The 18,370-nt window shown below is 36.7% G+C and overlaps 1 protein-coding gene across 2 annotated transcripts in view; it reads left to right on the plus strand.

Moving 5' to 3' along the window:
* Positions 1–18,370, plus strand: part of INTS2 (integrator complex subunit 2) — a 62,293-nt gene that overhangs the window by 29,981 nt on the left and 13,942 nt on the right. For both annotated transcript variants that reach the window (XM_058702533.1, XM_058702532.1), the window contains exons 16-18: positions 10,711–10,815; positions 13,751–13,915; positions 14,989–15,190. In XM_058702533.1, the coding sequence (XP_058558516.1) occupies positions 10,711–10,815; positions 13,751–13,915; positions 14,989–15,190 (472 nt within the window). The remainder of the gene's footprint in view (positions 1–10,710; positions 10,816–13,750; positions 13,916–14,988; positions 15,191–18,370) is intronic.

Below are 18,370 nucleotides of genomic sequence, written 5' to 3' on the forward strand. Positions count from 1 at the left end.
GGAGCCTTTTGGCCTGAGCCTAAAGGACAGAATGGCTATCAACTGAAATAAAAGAGCCAGGGGAAGGAGCAGATTTGTGGAGGATCAGGAGCTCAGTTTTGGACATGTTAATTTTGAAATGTATGATAAACTTTCAAATGGGGATGTTAAGGAGATAGTTATATATACTGGCCTGGAATTCAGGGGAAATAACTAGACTTTGAGATTCTTCAGCATATATATGATATTTAAAATCATGACATTAAATAGGATCACCAAGGACAAGAGTAAAGTGTGGGAGAATCAGGAGGTTATGATGTCCTGGAAGCCAAGAGAAGATGTTTCTGAAGATACAGTGATCCCCTCTGTCAAATGATGTTTCTAGTAAGTTAAGGTTTGGACTGAGGCTCAGCTGATGACTGCATATTGCTTGCTGGAGGTCATTTGACTTTTACAGTTTTACTAGTAAAGTGGTAGGAGAAAGCCTGATTGTAGTGAATTGAAACAAAAAGTAGAGGAGATATACTGAAGACAGTGAGTAGAGACAGGTCTTTGGAGAAGTCATAAAGAAAGGAAAGCAATGAATGTGATAATTGGAGAGGAAAATGAGGTCACGAGAGGGCTTCTTCTTTTTTTTTTTTAAGGTGAAAGAGTTTAGGGAATGCTTGTATGTTGTTGGGAGTAATCTAATGGAGAGGCAAGGTTGATAATGCTGAGGACAGAACCCCTGGACTGATGTCCTTGAGAGGTGATGGATGTGGAAAACAAATAGAGAGATCTGTCTTTTTCTTTTTGGTTGAGGAGACTTTTTCCTAGTCTAGTTTTTCATCTCCAAGGGGAATAAATAACTGCAGAATATGTCTCAACATGAGAGAACTTTGCTCTTTCACATTCAAAATGGTAATTCTGCCTCACATTTAATTCCTACATGTGAAGTTGTATTCTGGTTTTAGTACATTGTTAAATGTTCTGTGGTTTTGGCCCTTATAATAAAAATTATTGGTAACCACCAGGTAGCTGAAGATGCTCACATATGGAATTCTGAAATTTCAGTTAGAACCAAGTATTGGATTATCATGGCTATTAAAGTGCATATGAGGGCATCTGGATGGCTTAGTTCGTTAAGCATCGACTCGATTTTGGCTCAGCTCATGATCTCATAGTTTATGGGATCAAGTCATATATCAGGCTCTATGCTGACAGTGCAGAGCCTGCTTGGGATTCTCTATGTCCCTCTCTCTCTCTGCCCCTCCCTCTCATATGTGCACGCTCTCTCTTTCTCTTTCTCAAATAAACATTGGAAAAAAAGTGCATATGTGTCTATATATTTTTCGTATGCACATATATTTTTGGTTTGTTTAAAAATATTTATATTTGTTTATATTTATACCATGTATATTAATTTTAGTTAAATATTGTATTGATCCAGAAGAATATATGTAAGAAATAGAGTGCTATAATAAATCCCAGTGTACTAATACCTAATTAAAATATGAGCATTACCATTATAGTTCCAGTTTTTAGACTTAAAAAATGTTTCCTGTTTATTACATCTAAAGACTTTATTACCTCTCTTTCTGCCCTTCCTTCTCTTGCTCTCTCGAAAATAAATAAACACTAAAAAAATAAAATAGAATGCAGTAACTTTTAAGCAAACATTGGCCAATGTTTTTTTTTTTTAATGTTTATTTTTGAGAGAGAGAGAGAGAGAGAGAGAGAGAGACAGAGCATGAGAGGGGGAGGGGCAGAGCGAGAGGGAGACACAGAATCCAAAGGAGGTTCCAGGCTCTGAGCTGTCAGCACAGAGCCTATTGCAGGGCTTGAACCCACGAACTGTGAGATCATGACCTAAGCCAAAGTCAGATACTTAACCGACTGAGCCATCCAGGCACCCCATTGGCCAATGTTATTTATTGGCAACTTCAAGTTTTGGAGCTTTAAAATAAAGTTTGGACGAAAAAGTTGTATGACCATATTTTAGAGTAACGGTATAAGAATTTTAAAAACTTATTTCATTGTTTACCTACCTAATTGTACCTTATTTGATGCAAAGGAGCTGGATTTAAAAAAAGAAAGCATTTATTAGAAGTTGTGTTTACTGGAAAAAAATCTAGGAAATGAGAAAAGTAAAAAGATTGAAATATAAACCACCCATAATTCTGCTAATCACCATTTGAATTTTCTTAGAAAACCTTTCAGTCTTTGCACAGATGATAGCTTTTACAAAGTCAGAATCATAATACATTTTTTTAAAGATTTTATTTTTTATTTTTTATTTTTTTCAACGTTTTTTATTTTATTTTTGGGACAGACAGAGACAGAGCATGAACGGGGGAGGGGCAGAGAGAGAGGGAGACACAGAATCGGAAACAGGCTCCAGGCTCTGAGCCATCAGCCCAGAGCCTGACGCGGGGCTCGAACTCACGGACCGCGAGATCGTGACCTGGCTGAAGTCGGACGCTTAACCGACTGCGCCACCCAGGCGCCCCAAAAGATTTTATTTTTAAGTAATCTCTACACTCATTGTGAGGCTCACAACCCTGAGATTAAGAGTTGCGTGCTCTACTGATTGAGACAGCCAGGCATCCCAGTAATACATATTTTTTTAATCTAACCTTTCTCCTTAATACATTTTAAACACTTGCCTATTATAGTACATTTTCAAGGACATCTTTAAATAGCTGTACAATATTTCCTCATAAATATCTCATTACTAACAAACTTCTTTTTGTTGGACATTTAAACCGTTTCCAAATTTTGCCATTATAAACAGTGGAGGAATGACTGTTAGAGCTAACTTTGTACATAGGCATGATTATTTCTGTCCTTAGGAGAGATTCCTAGATATAGAATTACTAAGTCTAAGATTCTGAAAAATTGTAAGATTTAAAAAATGAACAAGGTTGCCTGGGTGGGTCAGTCAGTTAGGCATCTGCCTCTTGATTTTGGCCCAGGTCATGACCTCTGGTCAGTGGGTTTGAGCCCTGTGTTGGGCTCTGCACTGACAGTGCAACGCCTGCTTGGGATTTTCTCTCCCTCTCTCTTTGCCCCTGTCCCACTTGTACTCTCTCTCTCTCTCTCTCTCTCGCTCTCACTCTCAGAATGAATAAATAAAATTTATATAAAAAAGATGAACTGCCATATTGCTTTCCAGATAGGTTATACCAATATAGACTCATATTTGCATAAGATGTGAGTGCTTTTTTATAATATAGAGTATTATTATTTATGGTGTTTAAAAAAATTTTTTTTGATGTTTTATTTATTTTTGAGAGACAGAAAGAAACCAAGCTTGAGCAGGGGAGGGGCAGAGAGAGAGGGAGACACAGAATCTGAAGCAGGCTCCAGGCTCTGAGCTGTCAGCACCTCGGTTTATGGTGTTTTTTAATTATAAAATTTTGGGGGGAAGAAAATCTTCCAAAGCTAGGTACTAACGTTCATATAACTAATCACCTATATGTTCTTTTAGGACCTTATTATTTCATTTTTAAAATTTAAGTATGCCTTTAATTAATTTTGGTGTAAAGTATGGGGTACAGATCCAATTTTATTTTTTTATAATTGGCTATTTGTCAACATCACATAGTGAATAATCTGTCATTTTCCTATTGCTTTGGAAGGTCGCTTTGATGTACATTGAAGTTTTCTTACAAACCTATGTCTGATTTTGGATTTTCTTTCTTAAGTTCCAGTCACTTTCATCATAACTTCTTGTTCAGAATTTTTGTCTGTTCTTACATGTTTAATCTTTCACATGAACTTTCCAGAGAAGATTATTATGCTGGGATTTTTGATCAAAATTATGTTAAGTTTATAGATTTGGAGAGTATTTACCATCTTTACAATATTAAGTCTTCCCATCTAGATATATGAAATAATTTTCTTTCATTGTTAAAATTTAAGCTTCATGAGGACTGATTTTTGTCTGTTTTTCTGCCATTGTATCTAGATCTAGTATATTCCTTGACACATATAGTTAGTAAATGTTTTTTGAATGAGTTCAAATTTATTTAAGTTTCAAAATTTATTCAAGTTTTTTTGCGTCTGCCAATAAAATTTTCCTTTATATAGGTTCTGGATAATCTTCTAACAAGTTATCACTGGTTATAGGAAAGGTATTGGTATTTAGTTTGGATTAGTTAAGCTCTGAATTTCTTAGAGTACCATTTAAAAAATAATTTATCAAGTAAATACTTTTTTGGCAGTTATTGAGATGATTTGTTTGGTCTATTTATATAATTCATTGTAAAATTAATATCTTTATATTCCTGGAATGTATCCTACTTGGTTTTGGTATGTTATTCTTTTAGTATGGTGCTAGGTTTGATTTGCGTGTTGTTGTTGTTTTTTTTTTTTTTCCATCTGTATTTAAACAAGTGAAATTGACCTTTTTTCTTCTTTCTTTTTTCTCTTTCTGCTTTGGTATCAAGTTTACACTAATTTCTATGTGAATTATTTTCTATCGGATTTTTTTAAGGATTAAAATGTCACAAAAACTAGGGGCAATGTAAATAATATTCAAAGTATTTCTACAGTTTTGTTGGGGATGAGATTAAATGTTAGATTTGACTCTTTGAAAGCCATGCATTGGAAGAAGTTTGGAAATATGATTGTTGTCAAATTACAGTTTATCTTTTACTGAAGGATTAAGAATATCTTTGATGCTGTATTTCACAGAGATGTTAAAGAGAAATAAGTGCTTTAGGCAGGGCCTCATGGGCTGCTAGTTCTTTGATGGAATCATTAAAATGTGATCAGGATTTTGTCTTCATTTTTATAGGTCCAGAAACTTAAATATTGATACTTTACACTAAATTAATCTTGGAGACTATAGATCTTAATAATACCAGTTAACATTTGAGTGCTTGTCATGTGCCAGACATTACTTGAAGCACTTTACATGTGTTAACTCATGTAAACCCTCAAAACAATTCTATGAGATGAGTACTGTTTCTGTGATTTTGCAGGTGAGAGCACTGAGGCACAGGGAAGTTAAGAACTTTCCTAAGCTGAACTTCCCTAAGCAATAAGTGTGGGAACCAGGATTTGACTATCACTGGAACACCTGTGTGTGTGTGTGTGTGTGTGTGTGTGTGTGTGTACTTTATTATTTAACATATCTATCTTTACTAATTTATATATAAGTATTCTGTGTAAGTATAGTCAATCTATTACTTTCTCTTTATTTTTTTTTTTTTTTTTTTTTTTAAACTTTTTTTTAACGTTTATTCATATTTGAGAGACAGAAGGGAGTGTGAACTGGGGAGGGGCAGAGAGAGAGGGAGACACAGAATCGGAAACAGGCTCCAGGCTCCGAGCCATCGGCCCAGAGCCCGACGCGGGGCTCGAACTCACGGACCGCGAGATCGTGACCTGGCTGAAGCCGGACGCTTAACCGACTGCGCCACCCAGGCGCCCCTATTACTTTCTCTTTAAAGTACCATTTTATGTGTTTTTTTCCTCTTTAGTGTTATTTTATACATTTTATACAATTTTATTTTATATCAAGATGAGCCATAGGGCTGTGGTTTCAAAATGGGTTTTTAGTATTGAGGATTTTTTCTTTTTCTTTTTTGAACCCCCCTTCACCTGTTTCTTCTATCCCCCACCCCCTGCTTCTGGCATCCACCAATCTGTTGTCTGTATCTGCGAGCTTTTTTTTTTTTTTTTTTAAGATTCCACATAAAAGAGATAATATGGTATTTGTCTTTCTCTGACTTTTTTCACTTAGTGTAATGACATCGAAGTCCATCTGTGTTGTTGAAAATGGTAAGATTTCATTTTTTTTTATGGATGAATTATATTACACACACACACACACACATCCCACATTTTTCTTTATCCATTCATCCATTGATGGACACCTAGGTTGTTTCCATATTTTGGTTATTGTGAATAATGCAGTGAACATGGGGGGATCTTTTCAAGTTAATGTTTTCATTTTCTTCAGGTAAATTACACAAAAGTGGAATTGCTGGATCATATGGTTGTTCTATTAATTTTTTTAACTTTTTAATTTTTAAAATTTTTATTTTTTAAAGATTTTTTTTAAAGTTTATTTATTTATTTTGAGGGAGAGAGTGGGGAAGGGGCAGAAATAGTGGGAGAGAGAGAATCCCAAGTAGGTTCCACACTGTCAGCATGGAGACTGGTACAGGGTTTGATCTCACGAACCATGAGACCATGACCTGAGCCAAAATCAAGAGTTAGATGCTAAACAGATTGAGCCATCCAGGTGCCCCTCTATTATTGATTTTTTGAGGAACCTCCATATTGACTATACCCAATTTACATTGCCATCAGTAGCACATAGGGTTCCCTTTGCTCCACATCCATGGCAACACTTATTTCTTGTCTTTTTTGGTAATAGCCACTCTAACAGGTGTGAGGTGATGGCTAATTGCAGGTTTTTTTTGCCTTTCACTGATGATTAATGATGTTAAGCATCTTTTTATATACCTATTGGCCATTTGTATATCTTCTTTGTAAAAATATACATTTAGATTTTCTGTCCATTTTAAAATCAGATTTTTTTTTTTTTGCTGTTGAGTTGTATGAGCTATTTTATATATTTTGGGCATTAGCCTTTTATCAGATTTATGATATGTAAATATTTCCTCCAGTTCATTTGGTTGCCTTTTCATTTTGTTGATGGTTTTCTTTCCAGTGCAGAAGCTTTTTAGTTTAATGTAGTCACACTTGTTAATTTTTGCTTTTTTTTTTTTTTAAAGTTTATTTAGTTTGAGAGAGAGAGGGTGCAAGTAGAGAAGGGGTAGAAGGAGAGAGGGAGAGAGAGAATCCCAAGCTGGCTTTGCACCATTAGTGCAGACCCTGACGCAGGGCTCAAACCCACTGACTGTGAGATCATGACCTGAGTCAAAATCAAGAGTCAGACGCTTAACTGACTGAGCCACCCAGGTGTCCTGCTTTTGGTTTTGGTGTCAGAGTAAAAAAATCACTGCCAAGACCAAGAAGTTACCACCTACGTTTTCTTCTAGGAGTCATAAGGTTTTACGTCTTCTGTTAAAGTCTTTAATCCATTTTGAGTTAATCATTGTGTGTGGTGTTAGATAGTTGAGCTTTATTCTTTTGCACGTGGCTGTCCAGTTTTCCCAACACTGTTTATTGAAGAGATTGTCCTCTTGCTCATTATATATCTTTGTCTCCTTTGTTGTGGATCAGTTGACCATGTATGCATGGGTTTATTTCTGGGCTCTCTACTTTGTTCCATTGATCTATGTGTCTGCTTTCATACAAATACCAAACTTTTAATTACTATAGCTTTGTAATATAGTTTAAAATCAGAGGGGCGCCTGGGTGGCTCAGTCGGTTGGACGGCTGACTTTGGCTCAGGTCATGATCTCGCGGTCTGTGAGTTCTGTGAGTTTGAGCCCCGTGTCGGGCTCTGTGCTGACAGCTCAGAGCCTGGAGCCTGTTTCAGATTCTGTGTCTCCCTCTCGCTGACCCTCCCCTGTTCATGCTGTCTCTCTCTGTCTCAAAAATAAATTAAAAAAAAAAAAAAATCAGAGAGCATGCTCCTTCTAGCTTTGTTTTTCTCTCTCAAGGTTGCTTTTGGGTTTTCTGTGGTTTCATACAAATTTTAGTATTATTTGTTCTAGTTCTGTGAAAAATGCCATCAGAATTTTGATAGGGATTGCACTGAATTTGTAGATAGCTTTTGATGATATGGACATTTTAATAATATTGATTTTAAACAGTCCAAATGTTACAAATAACAAATTATAAATAACAAATATTATTAATTTGTGTCCTCTTTAATTTCTTTCATTGATGTCTTACAGTTTTCAGTATTCAGGTCTTTCACCTCTTTGGTTTAACTTATTCTTAGGTATTTTATTCTTTTTGATGTAACTATAAATGGGGTTGTTTTCTTAATTTCTCTTTCTGATAGTTCATTATTAGTGTATAGAAATACAATAAATTTTTGTGTATTGATTTTATATCCTGCAGTTTTACTGAATTGATTTTTTTAATAGTAGACTTTTTATTTTAGAAAGAGTGCAAATGGGGGAGAGGGACAGAGGAAGAGAAAGAGAATCCTAAGCAGGCTCCACAACCCTGGGATCATGACCTGAACCGAAATCAAGAGTTAGACACTCAGCTGACTGAGCCACCCAGGTGCCCCCTGAATTCACTTATTCTAACAGTTCTTTTTTTTTTTAATGTTTATTTATTTATAAGAGAAAGCGCGAGCGGGGGAGGGGCTGAGGGGCTGCAGAGGATCTGAAGCTGGCTCTGTGCTAACAGCAGAGAACCAGATGTGGGGTTTGAACTCATCGACTGTGAGACCATGACTTGAGCCAAAGTTAGATTCTCAACCCACTGAGCCACCCTGGTACCCCATATTCTAACAGTTTTTTGAGGGAGTCTTCATATGTCATCTGCAAAGAGTGACATTTTTACTTCTTCCTTTCCAATTTGGATGTCTTATTTCTTTTTCTTTCCTAATTGCTCTAAGACTACTTCCTTCACTAGTAAGTGTTGGAATCCCAATTTGACTGTCATTAGAACCTATTCTGTTTAACTGCCTTCTGAAACGTGTTCTTAATGGAATTCATACAACATTGGTATGGAAAACTAGGATGCTAATTTATTAATTTACAAGGGAGGTTATGTTTAGTCAAGAGGTATATGGTCTATATAGGCAATGATTCTCAACCTTTACTCTAACACTTGGACTTATGTACTTCTTGTCTTCAAAAAAAAATTGTTGAGTTTACACTTTGTGGTTTGTATTTGAAAAAAGGGTAAGCATATTGCATATGCTTTTTTACACTATGAACATCCTGGTTGATCATATAGTCCTATGGTGTATAATAAAGTACCTTGGAATGAGAGGAGGGTGCCAGGCATATAGAATATGATGGAGATGAGACAAAAAAAGATAAGCATCTGACTTTTGATTTTTGGCTCAGGTCATGATTTGATGGTTCGTGGGATTGGGCCCACATCTGTGCTAACAGCACAGAGCCTGCTTGTGATTCTCTCTCTGTCTCTCTCTGCCTGTGCATGTGTGCTCTCTCTCTCTCAAAATAAATAAATAAACGTAAAAAAAAAAAAAAGATAGTGTTGATTGGTAGGTACCTTTATTCTGTAGGATATAGGAATCCACTGAAGGATTTTGAGCGTGTAACCGGAGGCACGTGATCTGGTAAAATCTGTATTTACATAAGAGGACTATGGCAGCAATGTGAAGGATGGATTAAAGAGAAGAGAAATTGGAAATAGGGAAACTAGTCCATAGTAGATATTTAAGCAAATGAGTAGGTACTGATTTAAGACCACAGAAAAAGAAGAGAAATTAAGATGACTTGTTTTATTTATTTATTTATTACTTAAAAAAAATTTTTTTTTAATGTTTATTTTTGAGAGAAAGAGAGCACAGGGGAGGGGCAGAGAGAAATGGACACACAGAATCTGAAGCAGGCTCCAGGCTCCAGGCTATGAGCACAGAGTCTGATATGGGGGAAGGGTGGGGGGGTGCGTGGGTCAAACCCATGAGATCATGGGCCTGAGCCGAAGTCAGACACTTAACTAACTGAGCCACCCAGGTGCCCCTTTATTTATCTTTTAAAAAGATTTTATTTTTAAGTAATCTTTACACCCTGTGTGCGGCTCTAACTCACAACCCTGGGATCAAGAGTCACATGTTCTACTGACTAAGCCAGCCAGCTGCCCCTAAGATGGACTTGTTTTTTTAAAAAAAGGAATTGTTTGCTGGCTAAAGATAGAAATTGTGAGAGGGCAGTCAAATTCATACTGCCCAACTTCCTTTAAAAAGAGTGGATCCTGAGAAACTTAACAAGACCATGGGGGAGGGGAAGGAAAAAAAAAGTTAGGGAGAGAGCCAAACCTTAAGAGACTCTTAAAAACTGAGAATAAACTGAGGAGGGCTGATGGGGGGTGGGAGGGAGAGGAGGTTGGGTGATGGGCATTGAGGAGGGCACTTGTTGGGATGAACACTGGGTGTTGTATGGAAACCAATTTGACAATAAATTTCATATTAAAAAATAAATAAAATAATAAAAGAAACTAAAGAAAAAGAGTCGGTCACCTGGGCATCTGGGTGGCTCATTTGGTTAAGTGGCTGACTTAAGGCTCAAGTCATGATCTCATGGTTGGTGGGTTTGAGCCCCACATTGGGCTCTGTGCTGACAGCTTGGAGTCTGGAGCCTGCTTCATGGATTCTGTGTGTCTCTCTCTTTTTGCCACTCCCTCGCTTGTGCTCTGTCTCTCAAAAATGAATAAATGTTAAAAAAAAATTTTTTTTTAAAGTCAGTCACCAGTATAATATATAATATAATTAAATTAAGACTGTTGGAGTCATGAAGCTTTAAGCCATATGGTCATGGCTACATTTAGTCTTCCTAATTAGTTTTGGGAGAGTCTTGACTTACTGGGTTTTTTTTTGTTTTTTGTTTTGTTGGTTTTTGTTTTTTAGTGTATAACACTTCTGCAGATGGCTTCTCTTCACGATTTTTTTCCCTACTAGTTTCAATGTAGGGGCATTTTCCAGATCTTCCCCTTAGATATGTTCTTGCTTTTCCTGTGTATCCACTATTAGGTAATGATTCTTCATTTTTTGTGAAGTATATTCACAGGGTAAGTGAATGAAATGCAATTTAATGTTTTTTGTTCCATTTAGGTTGAAGGTTAAGATTGCTGTTGTTTGTTACACTGTTTTTATCTTACACTTTTTATCTTTGACAGCTGCTATGCAAAGAAAGCCCAAATCATATTCGTCTTCTTTAATGGATCAGATTCCTATCAAATTCCTTATTCGACAGGCTCAAGGACTGCAGCAAGAGTTGGGAGGTATTTGTTTTGCTTGCTTTTTACTGCTAACGTTTATTGTTAAAAAATGCGGTACTGTTTATAATGTTATAAAGTGTAATAGGTGCTTGATGGTAAAAAATCCAACAATTCAGAAGTGAATTCCTCTTTACATACCTATCTTACTCCTTGCATTTACCCTTCCCCAAAACCCAGTTTTATTTTGGAATGTAATTTCAGACATTTTTTCTGGTAAGTCGAACCATATGAAATTGCAGGTATTCAAATTTTTTTGACCTACAAAAATACAGTTTCATATGGTTAAAGCTAATAGCTACACACATGTAAAACAATTGTTTTTTTTTTTTTTTTTTTAAATTTATTTTTGGGACAGAGAGAGACAGAGCATGAACGGGGGAGGGGCAGAGAGAGAGGGAGACACAGAAACCGAAACAGGCTCCAGGCTCTGAGCCATCAGCCCAGAGCCTGACGCGGGGCTCGAACTCACGGACCGCGAGATTGTGACCTGGCTGAAGTCGGACGCTTAACCGACTGCGCCACCCAGGCGCCCCAACAATTGTTTTTTTAAACTATAAATGGTATTATACCCTATCTCTTTTGATACTTGCTTTTTTCTTTTGGTGTCTTAGAAATGTTTTTATGCCAGTACATGTAGATCTACCTTATTGCTTTTAATTGCTCCATAATTTTCCATACCACAGAATTACTAGATTTTTACTGTAAAACTGTCAAATAGACATATAGTAATATTTTTAGAAATTCAGGGTTTTTTTAATGTTTTTAATGTTATTTTTGAGAGAGAGAGAAAGACAGTGTGAGGAGGAAGAGGCAGAGAGAGAGGGAGATACATGATCTGAAGCAGGCTCCAGGCTCTGAGCTGTCAGCCCAGAGCCTATCACAGGGCTCCAACTCACTGACTACAAGATCATCACCTGAGCTGAAGTCGGACATTTAACTGACTGAGCCACCCATGCACCTCTTAAAATTCAGTTTTTTTCTTAATTTGACACCACTCTTTGTAATGTTTGAGTGTGGGTTTTTTTGTTTGTTTCTCTGAAGTTGGAGTTTTCTTTTTCTTTCTTTGTTATGGTTGGTTTCAAGCAGGAACAAAGATGACCTTCTTTGGTCACATTTAGTCAGATGTCTGCATTTATTTACTTATATCTTTGCATAATCTTTTCCAAGGAAATAATGTTTTATTTGACAATGTTTGGCAAGTAACATTTTATTGAAGAGATTATGAAATGTAGATTAATTTTCACTATTGTAGGTACTCATTTTATGACTGTTTTGGGATAGTCTTAACTGTACACGTAGTTGTGCATTTAGATATTTAAACTTTAAAATAATACCACTTTTGGGGTGCCTGTGTGGCTCAGTCAGTTAAGCAGCTGACTTTGGCCCAGGTTGTGATCTCGCAGTTCTGTGAGTTTGAGCCTTGCATCGGGCTCTGTGCTGACAGCTTGGAGCCTAGAGCCTGCTTCAGATTCTGTGTCTCCCTCTATCTCTCTGCCCCTTCCCTGCTCGTGCTCTGTCTTTCTCTGTCTCTCAAAAACAAACATTAGAAAAAAAAAATTAAACCACTTTTGATTGTTGCAGCATTTTTCAAATAGAAATATTAATTTTAAGCAGTTTCTGTGACAAAGGAAGCAGGTACTGCCCCTCCTGGGACTGAGCAGTGGTATGATTTGATCTAAGTTGCATAATAAGGAGATTATTGGATGAAAAGTACTGTTATTACACCTAATACTGTTACTACTAGTCTTACAACTCTGATGAGGATGATAATAATAATATAGTAACAACAATATTTTTGTGCCATTTAGCATAGTGGTACTTCATGTATCTAATTAAGACATTTTGTACACTATCATTTATTTTATCGTTATTGATATTATACAGTAATAGTCATGAATAGTCAAACTATGCTATAAGCATAGCATAGCATAGTCTTGTTACAAGCAAGACTTTGATTTAGTAAAAGGAAGTTTCCTATTCCTTTTGAGCTTCCTTAACTCTTCTTGAAGGAAGGCCAATGCAGTGTCTTGTAGGTGTCATCAGTACTGCTTTGGTTGGCTGACATACTTAGCTATATGATTCAGGGAACTTTAAAAAATGTCTTTCAGTCTGTTTCCTTACAGTAGAATGAAGACAATGTTACTTACCTTGAAGGGCTGCTAGGGAGAAATGAAAAAATGTACATAGAATGCTTGAGATCTTTTAGGTACTCAAAGGGGGCAATTCTGATTTTTTACCCATCTGTAGCAGTGATTCTTAACTGGGCTGGAAGAGAGCATGTGTTCTTCTATCGAAGCCTGTCAGAATTTCTCAATGAGGCCTTTTTCAAACCATATATGATCTTCCCAAAATGGACATGCTTTTCACCTTTTTTTTCCCTCCCTCCCTCTTGAACTATTGCTATGTCAAGTGACTTTTCCTGATGGGAGACTTTTTTTTAATTTTTTTTTTTTTTAATGTTTATTTATTTTTGAGACAGAGAGAGACAGAGCATGAATGGGGGAGGGTCAGAGAGAGAGGGAGACACAGAATCGGAAGCAGGCTCCAGGCTCTGAGCCATCAGCCCAGAGCCCGACGCGGGGCTCGAACTCACGGACCACGAGATCATGACCTGAGCTGAAGTTGGAAGCTTAACCGACCAAGCTACCCAGGCGCCCCCTGATGGGAGACTTTTATATTAGGATAGGGTAGAAGAAAGCTTGAGAACTTTTGATAAAACTTGTAGTTTCCACCTTTTTGTGTATCAAATCACTTGGGGATCTTAAGCAGATTCTCTAGCTGAACTACTGAACAGAAGTTCTGAAATGGTAGTATGCTTGCACATATGAAGTATGAAGTGCACATTCTTTTGGTTTGCCGAAAATGGAAGGGACGGGGAGGGAGAAGATTTTGATATTTGAGAATGAAGAATCCAGTTGACTTTTTGTAAATTTTCAAGGGTTACATTCTGCTTTACTACGTCTCCTTGCAACTAATTACCCACATTTATGCATTGTGGATGATTGGATCTGTGAAGAAGAAATCACAGGAACTGATGCCCTGTTAAGGCGTATGCTACTGACCAATAATGCCAAAAACCACTCTCCTAAACAACTCCAAGAAGGTATAGTAAATTGGATACTCCTTTTACCCTGTTGTAGTACAAAGAGATGTTAGGCTCATTGAAATCTTCAAATCATGCAGAATTTTCCAAGCGTTCCAGGGTATGTAACCATATTTGGTTAATATATTTTAAGTAATTTTCTTTGAGTTTAAGGAGTTTTAGCCATTTCTTTCTGACATGCTTGTATCTGTTTTTTCATAGTTTCTATGTCCATCACTAAACAGGTCACATGGCTTTAGGAAGATCTGAACTGGTCAGAAATAAATGCCATGGAATAGAGCAATGTACTTGCTGTTATTGGATAATGTTCAAACACTCTCAAATAGAAATATGATATGACCCACATATGTAATTTTAAACTTTCTATAGCCACATTAAAAGTAAAACACAGGCAAAATTAATTTTAATAATTATTTAATTTAATCCAGTATATCTAATGTATTATTTCATCATGTAACCAATATAAAAATATTAATGAAATATTTTACTGTTTTTCCATACAAAGTCTTTCAATGTGGTGTTTTATATTTACAGCACATCTCATTTTGCACTAGCTACATTTCTTAAGTGTTCAATAGCCACATGTGGTTAATGACTATTCTATTGAAAAGCATAGTTCTGGATACTTTTTACTAACAGCAGTGTGCTGGGTACTTACATCCTATAGAGGGGGCCACCCAGATGGAAAATATCAAGAAGTTTGAATCTTAATGAATGTTACTACCAAAAACAATATTTGGGTATATTTTCATGTTTCAGTCAATTTTTTAAATTAGTCTAAATCACCAAGGAAATGACATTTGTCTTTGGGTCACCAATGTATTTTTTTAAATGGGATTTTTGTTGTTGTTTTGTTTTGTTTTATTTTTTTATGATATAACTATACTTACATGAATTTTTCTTAGGGCTCTTATTTTAAGTATAGCCACTTATGGGCAGGATTGAAAGTTTTATTCTTTTTGAGCAACAGTGTTTCCTTGATTTTTGTAGTGTGTAGTCTGATAGGACGGTATTACCAAATATTTGGTAAGCTGTATAGAAGTTAGATCATGACTGCTAAGTTTTCCTTTTAGCATTTTCAGCTGTCCCAGTAAGTCACACACAAGTGATGCAGATTCTAGAACACTTGACTCTGCTCTCTGCCAGTGAACTTATACCATATGCAGAAGTATTAACATCCAATATGAACCAGCTGTTGAATTCAGGGGTTCCGCGGCGAATTCTTCAAACGGTCAATAAACTATGGATGGTTCTTAATACTGTGATGCCTAGAAGGTAATTTCAGTGTATTGTTTCATGTAATAAATAAGTGTATAGCAGTGATTGTATACAATAACCTAAACTTAAATGTGGAAAAAATGGTTGAGTATCTGATAATATAAATCCTTCCTAAAGACTGCTAATTAGAGAGCTGTTATAATTTTAAGGAAAAGGATAAACTTTCTTTGGGGCGCCTGGGTGGCTCAGTCGGTTAAGTGCCAACTTCAGCTCAGGTCATGGTCTTGCGGTTTGTGGGTTCGAGCCCTGCATCAGGCTCTGTGCTGACACACAGGCTCAGAGCCTAGAGCCCGCTTTAGATGCTGTGTCTCCCTCTCTCTTTCTGCCCCTCCCCCACTCATGCTCGCTCCCTCTCTCCCTCTCTCCCTCTCTCTCCCTCTCTCTCCCTGTCTCTCAAAAATGAATAAACATGAAAAGAAATTAAAAAAAAAAAAGAATAAACTTTCTTTTAAGAAACAGAGAGAAACTTTAAAGTATTTCCAATGAGAAAGATCTTTAAAAATGAGTTCTCATGTATGGTCTTTTGTGGCTAATTGTGATTTAGATCACCATTGTATCTTCCAATCATTGCCATGGCTTCAAATTTTGCTGCACATTAAAAATCACCTGGAGAGCTTTTAAAACCCCTAACCCCCAAGTTGTAACCCATGCCAATTAAATCAGAATGTCTGTTGGTGGTCATTAGGTCAGCCATTAGTATTTTTTTTTTTAAGTATTTCCCAGTGATTCTGGTGTGCAGTAAAGTTTAGAGAATACTGGATTAATTATTTTGCCTTTACAAAGATGAGTCTCTCCTGTTCCATATATTGCATCAAAAACACCTGGTTTAAGTAGGTGATGGGGATGGAGTGCACTTGTGATGAGCACCGAGTGTTTTTTTTTTTTTTTTCCCAACGTTTTTTATTTATTTTTGGGACAGAGAGAGACAGAGCATGAACGGGGGAGGGGCAGAGAGAGAGGGAGACACAGAATCGGAAACAGGCTCCAGGCTCCGAGCCATCAGCCCAGAGCCTGACGCGGGGCTCGAACTCACGGACCGCGAGATCGTGACCTGGCTGAAGTCGGACGCTTAACCGACTGTGCCACCCAGGCGCCCCGAGCACCGAGTGTTTTATGTGAGTGTTGGGTTACTAAATTGTACACCTGAAACTAAAATTACACTAGGTTAACTAACTGGAATTTAAATAAAAACAAAAGAAAATACTGTTTAAATAGAGAAACAACCAAAAACACCTAGTAAAAACAGAATGCTGGGCTGGACTTACCTGTGATTTTGATTCAGTAGGTCTGGGAATATTTATGCTTTTTATTATTTTTTTAAATGCTTATTATTTTGAGAGAGAGTGTGTGTGTGCCCACAAGTGGGGAAGGGGCAGAGATTGAGAGAGAGAGAGAGAGAGAGAGAGAGAGAGAGAGAGAGAGAGAATATCCCAAGCAGGCTCTGATTCAGGGCTTGATCCCACAAACCATGAGATCATGATCTGAACTAAAATCAAGATTTGGATACTTAACCAACTGAGTCCACCCAGGTGCCCCTATACTTTTCAAATTTAATTTTTACTTATATCAGATAAAGAAATACACAACTTAAGAACATAAATAGTATATTCCTTCCCATTTTAGACTGTTGCTCCCCAGAGACAACTATTTTCAGCTCTCTTACCTTTTTATTCTGGCATTTATGTCCCCCCATCTATCTCAGTAATATAATTACTATGGTTTCCTGACTTTCCAATTTAGAAATTATTTTATGACTTTCCACTATACAAGATAAAGGGTTAGCACTTTTACCTGTTTGCTCCTCCATGAGTTCCTCTTCCCCCAATACATACTTTTCCTTCCTCTGTGTCTCCCAACACAGTAGTATCAAAATTTTTGGTTGAAGCAGTATTCAATGTGCCTCTTAAGTCCTAATTTTATAGGTGACCTATGCAATATCCTTTGATTACAGTCTCTTTCCTATACAACTGCCTTCCTTTATACCTTGTACACAAACCCTGAGTTAATACTTTCCTCTTCCATTTGCTTGGGGTTTGTTTTGCTTTTGTTTTTGTTTTGTATTAATAACTAATTCATCCCTCAACTTCATTGAGAGGAAATTTACTTTACAATTAGTTATAATACATCAGGTAATGTATCAGTAACATTTTTTTGTTGGAAACATTCCTTTCATAGCTTTCCATCTTCATTTTTCAATTTGGGACATGCACAGTAGCCATCCTGGAATTGCTTTTGTCTCTCTTTTTGGATTCCATGTTTTTCTCTTTCTTGGTTTACTTCTTCATTTTAGTGAGTGGAACACACACTCAAGTTGTTCCCTGAGAAAGGGTGTTTAGAGAACTTATTTATTTTTTGAGACTTCCAGGTGTGAAAAGGTTTTTATTCTTCCCATTACATGTGATTATTCTTTAGCCTGGGTGTAGAATTCTAGCTCAGTTTTCCTTTCAGAAATTTGAAGACTTCATCCTACTGAACGAATTGAGCTTCCCTTGTTGCTATTAAGTAATCTAATGATATACCAATTCCTACTCCTTTGTATGTGACCATTGTTTTTTCTCTCTTAAATTGTAGGGTTTTTTTCTTTCACTGTTTTCTGGAATTTCATGATGATGTATTTTGGTGTGGGCCTTTTTTTATTCATAGTTTCATGTGCTTGGCCTTTTTTTAGTCTGGGACTAATGCCTTCATTTTTTTTTTTTTTTTTAATGTTTATTATTTTGAGAGAGAGAGAGAGAGAGAGCACAAACAGGGGAGGGGCAGAGAGAGAGAGGGGGACACAGAATCCAAAGCAGGCTCCAGGCTCTGAGCTGTCAGCACAGAGTCCAATGCGGGGCTCGAACCCACAAACTGTGAGATCATGACCTGAGCTGAAGTCAGACGCTCAACTGACTGAGCCACCCAGGCACTCCTAATGCCTTCATTTCTAAGGACATTTTAATATATATATTTTTTCTTCAATAATGTTTTTCCTCTGTTTTCTGTAGTTTTTGTAATTTGGATTTTAAGCCTCTTGGTTTAAACCCTCCGATTTTTCAATTTTCTCTCTTCTTTTTAAATTTGTCTTTTAAATATATTTTCTGAATATTTCCTCAGTGTTATCTTCTGGCCTTTGATTTGAATTAAAAAATTTTGTTATATTCTTAATTTCTAAGAATTCTTTCTTACCTGAATATTTTT

The sequence above is a fragment of the Neofelis nebulosa genome, chromosome 16 (genome assembly GCF_028018385.1).
Source record: "Neofelis nebulosa isolate mNeoNeb1 chromosome 16, mNeoNeb1.pri, whole genome shotgun sequence".
NCBI lineage: Eukaryota > Metazoa > Chordata > Mammalia > Carnivora > Felidae > Neofelis > Neofelis nebulosa.